This window comes from Rhineura floridana, chromosome 3 (assembly GCF_030035675.1).
Source record: "Rhineura floridana isolate rRhiFlo1 chromosome 3, rRhiFlo1.hap2, whole genome shotgun sequence".
Taxonomy (NCBI): domain Eukaryota; kingdom Metazoa; phylum Chordata; class Lepidosauria; order Squamata; family Rhineuridae; genus Rhineura; species Rhineura floridana.
Window position 1 is genome coordinate 6,665,491 of NC_084482.1, and position 13,314 is coordinate 6,678,804.

The following is a 13,314-nucleotide window of genomic DNA, read 5'->3' on the forward strand; positions in this document are numbered from 1 at the left end:
TCTTGGCGCCTTCTTGCCTAAGTCTCAGTACAGCAAATGGAGGAAGTGATAGAAGTGTGAAATGAATTAAAAATAAGAAATATGTGCCAGCGCCTAAGATTTCCTGGAAGCTATTTCCACTCTCATCAGCCCAGGTGTGTGGAGCCCAGCTATGGTAAGTCAGTGATGAGAAAAAGGCACCCTGCACATAGTCAGAGAAAGTCAATTATTCAGTCACAGGAAATATAGTCTCAGCAAAAGCATGAATCGGATTCTACAGCCTGCCACTGATTTGTTTGTTAAATATTCTAAGAGTGACACACAGAAGTTCTGGATGAGGTTATACAAGTTAACTTGCCCTTCTGTTCTGCAAAAAAAAATGACATGACCCCAGGCATTTTAGCATGTGTTTATAAATTGTTTTTTAAAAATGTGTTTTTTAAATCTGTATATTAGTTTTTAATTGTTGTATACTGCCCAGAGAGCTTCGGCTATGGGGCGGTATATAAATGCAACTAACAAACAAACCTAGTTGGAAGATGCATTGTTATTTCTGTTGGTAAAGGTCAAATAATACCCTAGTAATAGAAAGCAGATTCTAGAAAAGATCGTAGTCATGCCAGGAAGAAAGGTCCAGATTATGAGAGGCTTCTGAGGAATTTTAATTTGTTTACACTGACCCAGCTCAGATTAGACCAGGATGCATAATAGAAAGTGGTCTTGTACCAAGTCAGATCATTGGTCCACTGAGCTCAGCATCATCTACAATGGACTGGTGATGGTTCTCCAGGGTTTCAGGCAGGCTCTGTCCCAACCCTACCTAGAGATACTGGGGGCTGAACCTGGGTCCTTCTGTGTCCAAAGAAGACGGGAACACTTGTATGTAGACAGCCCTATAGCAACCCACTTCCACCCTCCCACCGACTCCTTATGGTTCTTCCCCTCCTCTCCCCTTCCCCACACATCCAAGAAGAAGGCCTCACCTTCTTGAGGTTGCCAACACGGGTTCCAATGAAAACGACTGAGTGGCCGTGATAGGTATAGGCAGCAACGCTGGCCATGCCCTCAGTCTTCTCCTCCAGCAGTGGGAGCCCTTCAATGACCTGCAGTCCCCCGAGGGGTTGGTTCAGCACCAGCCCACAAAAATTCCCATTGATCTGCATGGGCTGGAAACAGGGAGAGAAGGGAATAAGGGTTGATATCAGATGGGATCTGGTGCCCTTTTCCTGTATTACGGTGATAGGATTGGATACATCATGACATTCTAGCCCCCCCCCATATTTTAGGACAGAGAAGGGGAACCTGCAGCCCTCCAGATGTTATTGAACTCTATCAGCCACAGACAGCACAGCCTGTGATCAGAGGTGATGTGAGTTGTAGTCCAATGATATCAGGTGGGGCATCACAGGTGCCCCATCCTTGTTCTACTGTATTTGTGGGAAACATGGCACCGGGGGGTGGTTAAGAGAACAGAGGAAAGGGTCAAGGAGACTTTCAAGCACCAGAATGGAATGGAAATGAGCAAGTGGGCATTGGGAGGGAACAGAAAAGCCCAAATCACTTGACCACGCAGTACCGTGTTGATGCAGGGCAGCTCTTTGTTGAGAAGCCACGGGAGGGAGAGCCGCCCTTCTCCACGATAGCAGGACTGGATGCGCTCACGGATGCGTTGATTGATCTCATCCAGTGTGAAGAGGCAGAGAAGGCTCTCCCGGGGCGGCGCTGCCCGGTTCTTCTGGCCTTGCGAGAAGGCAGCATAGAGCACATCCTGCCCTTCAGCAATGCCCAGCGACTGGGCCAAGTCGTGGCCTGCCTTGGCCAGCTGAGCAGCCTGCACAAGCCGGTACTCCACGCCATCCTTAGAGCAGCCCAAGGGGAATTCCACATAAGAGTAAAACTCTGTGTCATTGGCACACAGACGCACAATCTTAGATGAAAAGAACCGCTCCCCACCAGACACGCCAGGGCCACCTGGACCTCCTGCTGGCTCCAGGGGTGTCTGAGCTGTGTCTAGCTGCAAAGTGAGGAAATACACAAAGCCACCAGACACAAATGCTGACACATAGTAGATATCGAAGGCTGGGTAGAGCGAGAGAGTGTCCGAAGGAACTTTGATCTGGGAGGAGACAAATTCATCCTGATAAACAAGGCTGAACATCTCGGGGCTGCTGGCATCAGAGGTCAGACGGCGGCTGGAGAGAGTGGGAAAATACTCAGAGCGCCCCCCTATGGACGTGCCCACAAAAAACTGGCTGGGCTCCCTCGGCTGCTCCACAATCACACCAGCCATGGCATCTGGTTCACGCCCGCCGGAAAGATAGTGCTCTTTGCGTTGGTGTGGCTCACCCAGCTTGGCCAAATCGTCTAACCGCAAGAGTTGGCACACCCCTTGCCAAACGCTTCCACAGGCCACCAGGCGGCTGCCAGCATAGTCGATCAGCAGCAGCTTATTGACGTTGTCAGCGGGGGCCAGCCGGTGAGCACAGAGCCGCACGGCAGGCGGAGGGTAGCATCGGGGGTCATCAGGCACCGGCCCCGTCGTGTGAGCCCGCAGCTGGGTCAAGTTGGCTGAGAGCTTGTAGATGCGGTTGATGGCACCAAGGTAGACCTCACCCGTGTCATGGTGGACAGCCAAGTGGGTGAGGGCCATGTCAGAGACTGTGAAGATGGCACGTGTGGATAGGATGCCTAAGACAGGTGGCAGCGGCAAGGAGAGGAGGACGGCAGCTGTGGTGGTGGCTGTGAGCAGCAGCCGCCACATGATCACCAGGGAGTTGCCTGGGGTCAGGCAGGGCCAGACATGGGCAGCTCATTCAGCCTGCAAGGGGGAGAGGGAACGGTGGTTAAGCACCAATCTAGCATTATGCAGCAAAATCAAAAAGCATCCAGTAGCAGAGCAGAAATGGCAGGCACAGTAAACAGCAGCCAGACTCTGAGGCTGCAATCCCATTTGTAGTCCAGCAACAACTCCCATCATTCCTGGCCATTGGCCATGTTGGCTGAGGCTGATGGGAGTTGAGCTCCAACAAAATCTGGAGGGCATCAGGTTCCCCAGCCCTGCAATACATAGTTCCTTGAGAGTGAAGCCCCACTGAGCTCAGTGAAACTTTGCTCTAAGAAAGTATGCAGAGGGACCGGGTTGTCAGGTTGCACAGCACCTTTTTGGGGCTAACAAAGTTAGTCTCTTGGAATTAGGCTTACAATTACTTAAAACTAAAATCTCCTTGGAGCTCCGCAAAGCTATGCCCCTTAAGGAGCTCCAAATGCTTAAGAGTCCCCCAATCAAGCTCTGTCTGGAAATCCACACTTCCCCACATAAAAAGTCACAGCCTCCAAGGATTTGGTTTTCTCCTTCTGACAGCCTTCCCAGTTTCTCATTAGCACCCACCATACACAGCACAAAGCAGCACCTGCAGAACTGAGAAGCAAACACATCATCACACTGCACATGCAGACGCACGCACACACACACACACCCTGCAAGAACGCAGAAAAGCTGAAGGCAGCAATGCCACCTGTCACACAAAATGAACAAAGGTGGCACTAACAAGAGGTGACTCCCTTCTCATTCCCAAGGCTACCCTCCACACACACACTCTCCCAATGTCTACACCAGGAATGGGAACCTCATGCCTCTCTATCTAGCCCTCGGGGCTTTCCCCAGGCACCCCCCTGGCCATGCTCCACACCATCAGTAAGTGCTTTTATCTGGCTAGAAAGTGTCTTTGAACTGTGTCTTTGAACTGTCCTCAGAGGGTGAACCCAACACTCCACAGATCAAGGAATTTGGGAAGTAGGCAGAGTAGCCAGGAATCAGCACTGAAGGGTCCTCTGAGGGGAGACTCGCTGAAAAACCCTGAGTGCTGTCAGTGGAGCCACTCGCCAGCCCTCCCAAACACCAATGCCAAAAGGTCTGGGTCCAGGCTGAAGAGTGACGGCATGGCCTGCATCTACAGACTCAGACACATTGTGCGACTCGAGAACAGAGGTCTTCTTGAGACCAAGTTATCCCTGAAATACCTTCATCACTACCAGTGGCGGTTTGGCTGTGGTATAAGAGGCTAGAGCATATTAGTTCTTCCTTTTCAGCCTTCCTGCTGCTGGAAACAACACTGGTCTCTCTAGCACCTTGAAGCTGAGCCCAGTTGGGCTGCCGTGCCTAGATTCCCTTTGGTATTGACCCTGGACTGTGCCTGCCCTTGCCTCTGGATTACGTTTTAGACCTGGACTGATTGTCTGTGCTTGGCCTTTGTTTGCTTTGGACACAGTTGCATCAGTGAGTGTTTCACAGAGGAGGTTTATACCTCCCTGGACTGGGGATCCAACCCCCTGAGGGGACCTGCCCTGCTGGAGCACAACGGGTTCCCACCTCTGACCTAGGCTATTTACATCATAGCAATGGCACCTCAATACAAATACCACAGGCCCCATTTGAACATGACATGGGCAGGCAAGAAGAACTTACCTGTGCAACACGGCCCATTGGCTGGTATCTCATTTGGACTGGACCCTCAGCCACTAGATCTACAATGTTAGCATGCCAGTGCAATGCCCACCTAGGCTACAGATCCCTAGCATGATAAGAGTGCACACCACAATGGCCCAGGGCCCAAATGAAGTCATATATTGGGCATGTGCAATGCTACAATGGAGAGGTCTCCTTGCCTGTTCATATCATATTCAAATAGTTCATAGATACACGTCCATCACTTAATGGCTCCATCATCAAGGCAATACTCTGCATGTGGGAGTGAACATAGGAAGCTGCCTTATACTGAGCCAGAGCAATGCTCATCTAACTCAGTATTGTCTACACTGGCTGGGATCAGCACTTCAGGCTTTCAGACAGCCTGGAGATGATGAGGATTGAACACGGGACCTTCTGCTTGCACAGCAGCCCCTAAGTTACTGCTTCCCCTCCGCCCCATTATAGGCCAAATGCCACATTTTTACATTGCTTCAGACTCAACGCTTTTCATTAGACTGGCATCACCCATTCAGCTGGAGAGTCAAACAAGAAGCAATCAAGCAACATGACTGCACATGTGAACCAGACCCCTTATGCTGAGATCCCTCAATGATGTACTGTGCCCCACACGGACCTCAAAAAGCCCCCATGCATCTTGGGTTTTCATCCATCTCTCTGAACTTGTCAATATGCCATCTCCAAAACTACTCTCCACAAACATTTGCAGTCACTTCCCTGTCCTCCATATACAAAATCACACCTTCAGGTGAATATGCACTGTGCACAGGGTCATAAATTCCATATAGAATTAGACAGTGACCATGAGCAAGCAATGAAAATCTATCCTTTTACCACTGACTGCAAGTACAAACTGGTGGCTAAAGTATTCACTAGAGCTGGAATAGGCATACTGGTAGCCATGGACTATATCTGGCTGACGAAGCAATTTTATCCGCTTCCCAGAGGCCCTATAAAATGTTATTTAATGTGTGGTATAAACATCATGCTCAGCTTCTCATAAGAAAACGTTTTCAAAAACTGTGAGAAATAAAAGGGATGTTCTGCACTTTAATGTTATAGCCATGTTTTGAGCATAATGTCCTAACTGATAAGGTACTTTCCCCATAGGAGCAGCTGTGATAGCCTGCTGCAGCAAAAACAACAGAGTCTTGTGGAACCTGTAAGATCAACAATAATTTAAAATAAATTTGTTGGTCTTTAAGGTGTCACAAGACTCTTGGTTGATAGGTACTTCCATAACTTATTATAAAGCCTCATGTAGAGAGCACAGTAACTCCAAATAATGCAGACACACAATCTAGAATCTGCAACTATTATCCAGAAACACATTTCATTGTCCCTACCCCAATTTCCATACCATTTTGGACTCGTCAAAATTTTACACACACTTATCACAGAGTTGTAGTGCACACAGAGAGCCTGCAACCACCCCCACCCCAGCTCACATAGCACACAAAGTCAGATCATCAATCCATCTAGCCTTGTTATGTCCCTTCAAGTCGATTACAACTTATGGCGACCCTATGAATCAATGGCACCTGCCCTCTCTTCCCAAGTTCCTTAAAGTGGAGCTGCCAGGAATTGAATCCAGTACCTTCCACATGCAAAGCACATGTTCTACCAGTGACCATATTTAAAAATAAGTAAGAGTATAAAGCTGTGTGTCAGGTGTGGCGAACCTTTGGCCCTCCACATTTTGCTGATCTATAGCTCCCATCATCCCTGCCCATTAGCTGTACTTGCTAGGGCTGATGGGAATTGTAGTTCAGCAACATCTGGAGGGCCAAAGGTTCCCCACATCTGCTATGTGTGGTCATGGAGAAACCATGTTTTGTGGTTTCTATTAAGTGAAGTGGGAAATGGTGTTTCTAAAATAAGGGCTGCCCAGCAACCTTGCCCCCTTCCTGCAGCTGAACTACAGCAAACATACAAACACTGTAATTAAGCCTGCAATAAATGACTATAATATACGCTCACACACACATATATATATGTACACAAATGCTCCCCGGCCACCAATACATTCATACAGATGGTTTTTCATTGTTGCCTTGTCCTTTTCCACTACGCTAAGGCATTGACTCTCCACACCTACCATGGTGGCCCCACAGCAGACTGCCTTATAAATGACGACATCAGTACACACAAGCCTTTCAACCTCTCCCCAAATATCATCTAACAAATGGGCATAGATCTCCCCTTTTCATTCTATGCAGCCTTTCCCGACTCAAGGAAACCACAGACCACTGGGTTTGCTTTTCATTATATAGATCCTCCAATAAGCTTATTTTATTCCTCCCCTAACATTACCCCACATGCTCAGCTTCTCAATCATCCACCTCACAGGAAGAAAAATCCCCCATCCCATATTTCGAGCTTTCCTCCAAAGCTTTTTTGTCTACTTTTCCCTTCTCAGCAGGCATGAATAATAAATAGACCCCTCCCAGAAAGAAAGGCCTGGAAGAGGCACAGCTTATAGCAACGAGTGGAACAGCAACCGTAACCATTCTAAGACCCAATACTTTACAATGCCCTCAACCAGGGAGGGAAGCACAAATAGGAGGAAGAGTCTGGGATCCACTAATCATCCTGCCAACAGAGAGAAAAGAGACCAACCTGTTACACACACATTTCAGTTGTCCATCAAATACAACATTGGGCAGTGGAAACCAGGGTTCAAAACAGCATCACAGTTATACGTCCCCCAGGGTGAACTTGATCTCAGTTTTCCCACTCTGCAAAATGGGGGCCGTTTGATTGGACTCACAGATCTATTGTGGGGATGAACAAAATTCAGGAAATGCTTTTTTAAGCAATGTATTCAACTAAAAGGAAAAGGAGAGAGTCTAAGAGGTCTTCTCTTCCATAACACACCACAATCAATGAGACTGGCCCAATTCCCAGAGCTAGGAGACCCCTCCTCTCAAAATCTAAGATTCTGCTCCCTTGAACCACAAACAGCTATAATAAAGATATAGCAAGAAGAATTCTGGCCCCTCCAGCACAATCCACATCCTCACCAGGCCACTAAAATTACATGTTTGGAAATTCTTCCAATAGAAATGATATTTTTTGGGGTTCCAGCAATGAGGACAAGGTTTTTTTGTTTTTTAGCAAGAGCAAAGCTCCAGATACAAAACAAACCCACCGACTGACAAATCGTGTACAACCGCAAGATCGGGGCCAACGAGGTGATGCGTGTGTTATCTTCTAAGCGCCCCCCCCACACACACACACAAACCAACCCCAGCTAGAGTATGGTGGGCGTTAGCCAGCCTTCTCCCCCCGGGATCGGGCTCTTCCAGGGTAAGGAACCAAATCATTGTGTGGAGGGAAAAGGAAGGAAAGAGTTGATCTCTTCCACACAGACGGCTGTAGCGATCTAAACATGATACATTCTCACACACATTACCTTACCTGTTCGCCTCGCCACCCCCCCCCCTTCCCGGCCTCGTTTCCTTCCTGTGACGGCCGTACACTTGCAACGAAGCCCGCTGCTTTCCCAATCCAGAGAGGAAAGCTAGGAACCTCCCTGAACCGTACGCTTAAAAAAAATCGGGAGGGGGGGCGACCAATTCAAGAACAGCAACCACAAAAGGGGGGGCAACAGATGGGGCGTCTGCTGCTGGCACAAAATCAGGCAGTCTCCCCGTCTAGCAAAGACCCAAGTGGAGGGAGGGGGGGAAATCCCACCCCCAACACAGAGAGCCAGTTTCCTTGCAAACCGCCACGACCTTCCTTGTTACATTAAAATGGTCCACCCGGTGCTGAGAATGGGATGGGTGGGCATGCACGGGGTAATGCCTCCCTTCCTCACCTACGCTCCCCGAGCCCCTCTGCAGTGCACGGATTCACCCTCTACCTGCTCCCGCTATTAGCTCCGCGCCTCTGCCTCCCTCTGCTCCGTCTCCAGCTGCTGCTCGGTGTCTGCTCCCGCCCCAGCCGGTCTGAGCCCTTTAAACATGGCCAGAACCATTGGAGGCATGGGGGGAGAAGCGAAGGGATTGGGGGATTAGAGAAAGCATCGCTTCCCCGCATCTTCCTTGCCAGGTCCCTGAAAGCTCTCTTCCCGGTTTTTTTCTATACGAGCCTCCTTCCCTCTTCTCATCTAAGGGCAGGAGAACCTCCTGTGTCCTCCGCGCCAAATAGTCGCCATGCACGCAAACCCCCGGCCCCTAAAATGGTACCGCCCGGGCACTCATTCATCCAGACCCTTGAGTAGGGGCCAGTTTGAGACTCGAGGTGTTTTGCAAACGGATCTCTCCCACATAGGCTGAGTGTAGGAGACAACCCGGCAGAAAGCTCAACACTCCCTGGCTAATCGTGCATGGAACACCCCCTTGCCCCAATACACACATACACACAACCAGCTCCCTCTCTCATTTGTTTTGCAGAAGGAGGCGCTCTTTTCCTTGCAAAGGATTATCTCACCCAGGAGTCAGGACCCCCTTGAGCCGAACCCTGAAAGCGATGCCAAGAATCACAGCGTGAGCATGCGAGAGTCTAATTTGCAAGCAAAAATATTACATGATAATAAATCCTCCACCTCTCACTACTAGAATCCCTGGGACTTCTCTCTCTCTCTCTCTCTCTCTCTCTCTCTGTGTGTTCTTTTTTTGGGGGGGGGGTTCTGAAAAGACAGGAGGAGAGATGGAAGCTAATATCCCCGAACCTCGTGAAAAGAAGCGGAAATGTGCTGTGTGAGGGGGATATTATACATTCCCAATTACACCCCTTATAACCCAATGCTGTCTTTTCCGGCCCTGGACAGCGTCGCTGTGCGTAAAGAGCCCCCTAGCGGAGAAACCAGACGAAGGAAAGCGGGGGTGGAGACACTAGTTGCACGCCTGGAATCAGTTTGCCCCCGCGACGCACCTAAGAAGAGCCCCCCCCCATCTTCTCGCCATCAGATCCCTCTCCCAAGCTCCCCGTGCCCTTGCCCCGCTACAGATCCCAGCTATTTTCCACCCTCCCCCTTGTTTAGGCTGCCGCCGCCGCCGCTGTACCAGCCAGGGCACGTTGTCATGGAAACGGGAGCCAGGAGATGAGAGATGATGGACGCCCCATGGGTGGCGGGAGGATGATGGAGAGCACTGGGCGGTGAGGGATGGGTCAAAGAGGGAGAGGGGAGATAGGGACGTGGGGGGAGCTGAGCCCACTGTGGTCTGGTGGGTTGGACATGGAAGGGGGGGAGGATGGAAGCACAGGATACATGCCCATTTGGCACACACACTCACTCACTCTATCAAACTAAATCCCAGGGTCTGTCCGGTCTTGTACCCCCGTCTCCCGGGTTCTTTCGCCAGGCAGCCATTCCCTCCGGTTGAGTCATAAACCGCGGGCCTGGCGGGAGGGGGCTGTGTTAGTGTCCCGGCTCACAAGAAAAAGGGGAGGGCTCGTCCCGACCCGTCCCGTCCCGTCCCGTGCCATCCCATCCCGGGCTGGGATCCAAGAGAAAGGGGGCGGTCGGGTGGCCTGCCTGCCTGCTGCTGCCTGGCACCGCGAACGCCCAGAAACCACTGAAATTCAACACGCCCCGAGGCCTCTGATGGGAACCAGATGCCGCCGCCGTTGCAGCTACTGAGCCTGGCAAGGGCCACGTCCACGTGGGCTGGGTGTGCAAGGAAGGCGGCGGGGCAAACAAGGGGTTGTGGGTGCACTGGAACTACGTGGAGGTCGCCAGGCAAGCACCAGAAGCAAGTATAGTTGGAGTTAACGTGAGTTGGTGCCGGTGACCCGATCAGAGAAGGGAAGACCGGCATGGCCGGGTGGGTGCATAGCAGGATTCCAGATGTCAGTGAAGGATCCAGACTTAATTCGAGCCAAGGGCGAGCTAGATCCTGTTTTCAATTAGGGGAGGGAGGGAGCTCAGCCTAAAAGACATAAGGATCATTTAATGGGACAGTGCCACTGAACATATTCAGAGAGCATTTCCCCGCCCCTTTTTATGGTTGATAGTGACCGCCCAAGCACGCAGGCCTGGGGCAGCAGAAATTTTAGATATTGGCCCCTCAGGGTAGGGGGAAGGGAGTAAATACAGCAGCATAGTGGCAAATTCAGAAATGCAGGGTCCCTTAATTATTGTCACATCCACACAAACACACTTTTTTTTGCTGCTGGGTTGAGAATGGGGTCCTTGTTCTCCCACAACAGCAGAGGTCCCAAGTAGCCAGTAATCATGAAAGCGGATAGTGTTCGCTACTGAAAAGAGTCTTCTCGGTGGCTGACTCACCTTCTTTCACTCTGGCTCCAATCAGCAGGACAGGGCAAGGAAGCATGTTAGAAGGCTTTTCTCAGTGGCCAGCACACTCCCCCTTTGTGCTGATTGGCTCATTTGATGGTGGAGACATAGGGACCTTGCTCCCAAAAATCTAAGACCCCCCCCCAAGACTCCCAATGGCTATACCTCTGAGTAAGTAAGTGTGTGTGTATGTATGTATAAATCAACCCTACATTTAAGTTTAGATCAAGCAAAAGAATAAAGAAAAATCAGAAGGAACCCTAAACAACTGGAGAAAAGGGATGCCTATATGACAAAATTATTAGGGTTCAAAAAAGTGTGGGTATAGAAAACAAATCCTCAGGGCATTTATGGAAATTAGCACATAATGACAGAGTAGTCATTTCCCCCCCCCCCGTACAACTAGAATGAATAAATTGACCTAAATAAAAGTCTTGGTGGTTTTTTGTTTTAGTTTTTTTTTGCTAAAAGTGTTATTCTCAATATACCACAAAAATGGGAACCAACTCTCTAAATAGTGGTTTGATCTAGGGTTGTTTGTTATGTTTCTGGGCTGGGAAGCAATTTTGTCTAAGATCAAAAGGTCCCAAATCAATCCAAACCAACTCTGAATAGATTAGCAGCCTTTCCCAACCAGTGTGCCTCCAGATGTTGTTGGACCACAACTCCCATCAGCCTCAGCCAGCATTGTCAATGGTCAGGAAGGTGGGAGTTGTGGTCCAACAACATCTGGAGGCACACTGGTTGGGAAAGGCTGGATTAAGGTCTCTTATTTTTCTATTGTCCTGCCACCAGCTGGAATTTCACTGCATTTAATAGACAAGACAGAAGCTCCTTTCTCAACGGCCTAACACTCCCTGGGATGGTGAACCTGAATCTTGAGACTTCAGGTGGACTCAAGTTGATGGAATGCTCCTCTATACAGAGGGTTCTAGCCTAGGCTTCCCTCCTCTAAAGTGAAAGGTGTTGTTTTTTTAATATACAGGGATGATGATGACTAGGAGCATTAAGTCATGTGAGCTCCTAACTGCAGTATGAAGTGGTATAGCCCTGTGCCAGGTTTGCCTCCTCAGTGAGAACTAGCACCTAGAGCACAGATGGGGAGCACAGATGGGGAGCACAGATGGGGAGCACAGATGGGAAGCCCATGCCCCATCAGATGCTACTGGGATCCCCACATCCCATCAACCTGTACTAGCATGGCCAATGGTCAGGTTTGATAAGGGCTGTAGTCCAACAATATATGGAGGACCACAGGTTTCCAATCAAGAAAGAGAGATTGTTCTTTTTTTTAATTAGCACCAGGTATCATTATTTGTTGTAGGCTTCCAACCAATTCCTTATTTCAAGAAACAGTTACTAAAACGTTAACACAAAATAAGGAACCATTCCTTGAAATAAGTCCCAGGTAGTCAGGGCAATTTGTTCCCTCAGAACTTGCTCCTATAGCTTCATTTTTTTTTAATTGTGAGAATCCCAAAGATTATATGTTAATGAGATCACACCTTTAAAGTACCTGGCCCACCATTATACAGATACCTCAGATAGAGTGAGACAGAAATGGGGAACCTGTGGCACTCCAGGCAGATGTTGTTGGGACTCCAACTCCCATAATTCCTGACCATTGGCTATGCTGGCTGCAGCTGATGGGAGGTGGAGTCCAACATCATCTGGAAGACTGCAGATTGCGCAGTCCAGGAGTGAGATCTCTAGTTGCTGCTTAATAACTGGAGCTTAGAGAAAATGGTGAGCCTGAATCTACTGCAACAAGGCTAACCACTTTCAGAGGGGTAGCTCTGTTAAAACATTGCAACAAATGCAGCAAAGAGTCTTGCGGCTTGTTAAGGATTAAGATTTATTGCAGTGAAAGCTTTTGTGGATTAGTAAAAAATGTAAATGTACTGCTTTCAAGTCAATTCCAATTTATGGCAACCCTATGAATAGGGTTTTCATGAGGCTGAGAGGCAGTGATTGGCCCAAGGTCACCCAATTAGCTTCATGACTATGCAGGGATTCAAACCCTGGTCTCCCAGGTCGTAGTCCAACACCTTAACCACTACACCACACTGGCTCTCTTTTGTGCATTAGAGTCCACGTCATAAAAAGCATAAACTGCATGTGTAGACACAGAACACACAGATGTAGAGGGACAAAATGTAAACAGTGGAAAGACCACAAAGTGCGAGAGGCAGATTCTGTGATATTTCTCTTTATTTGCTTATTGTCCATTTTCTGACATAGTTCTTCTCTGGTCATCTTGTAATTGTTTTGCATTATCTCTTCCAACTAATTTCCAAAATAATTCACCCCCCAGCACCTACTCTTGACCCCCAATTGGAAGGGTGGATAAATCCAAAACAGAGACCAGTGAAATGTCAGGACTTGGAAGTCACGTTTTTTCTTCATCCATCCCACACTCCCAATGTTATATTAATCTCATAAGAAGACCTCAGGTGCCTGGAAACCCCAGCCAATTCAGTAAATGGTGCGTCCCCTTTAAGGGTGCAATCCTATGCATCCTTTCTTGTTAGTACAGGGAAAGGGAACCTGTGGCCCTTGTTGGACCAACTCTCATCAGCCCCAGCCAGCATGACCCATGATCAGG

At 49.0% G+C, this 13,314-nt stretch overlaps 1 protein-coding gene across 8 annotated transcripts in view; it reads right to left on the reverse strand.

Annotated features, from left to right (window-relative positions):
• Nucleotides 1–8,427, reverse strand: part of PLXNA3 (plexin A3) — an 87,821-nt gene extending 79,394 nt beyond the window's left edge. For 3 of the 8 annotated variants that reach the window (XM_061614179.1, XM_061614180.1, XM_061614173.1), the window contains exons 1-3: nt 8,331–8,427; nt 1,556–2,797; nt 963–1,145 (exon numbers count right to left, since the gene is read on the reverse strand). In XM_061614179.1, the coding sequence (XP_061470163.1) occupies nt 963–1,145; nt 1,556–2,740 (1,368 nt within the window). In that variant the 5' untranslated portion in view covers nt 2,741–2,797; nt 8,331–8,427. Of the gene's footprint in view, nt 1–962; nt 1,146–1,555; nt 2,798–3,999; nt 4,055–7,084; nt 7,240–7,885; nt 7,910–8,285 lie in introns of those variants that run through there. The other 5 variants (XM_061614175.1, XM_061614176.1, XM_061614174.1 and 2 more) reach the window with 5 other exon arrangements.
• Between the last annotated feature and the right edge of the window lie 4,887 nt (nt 8,428–13,314).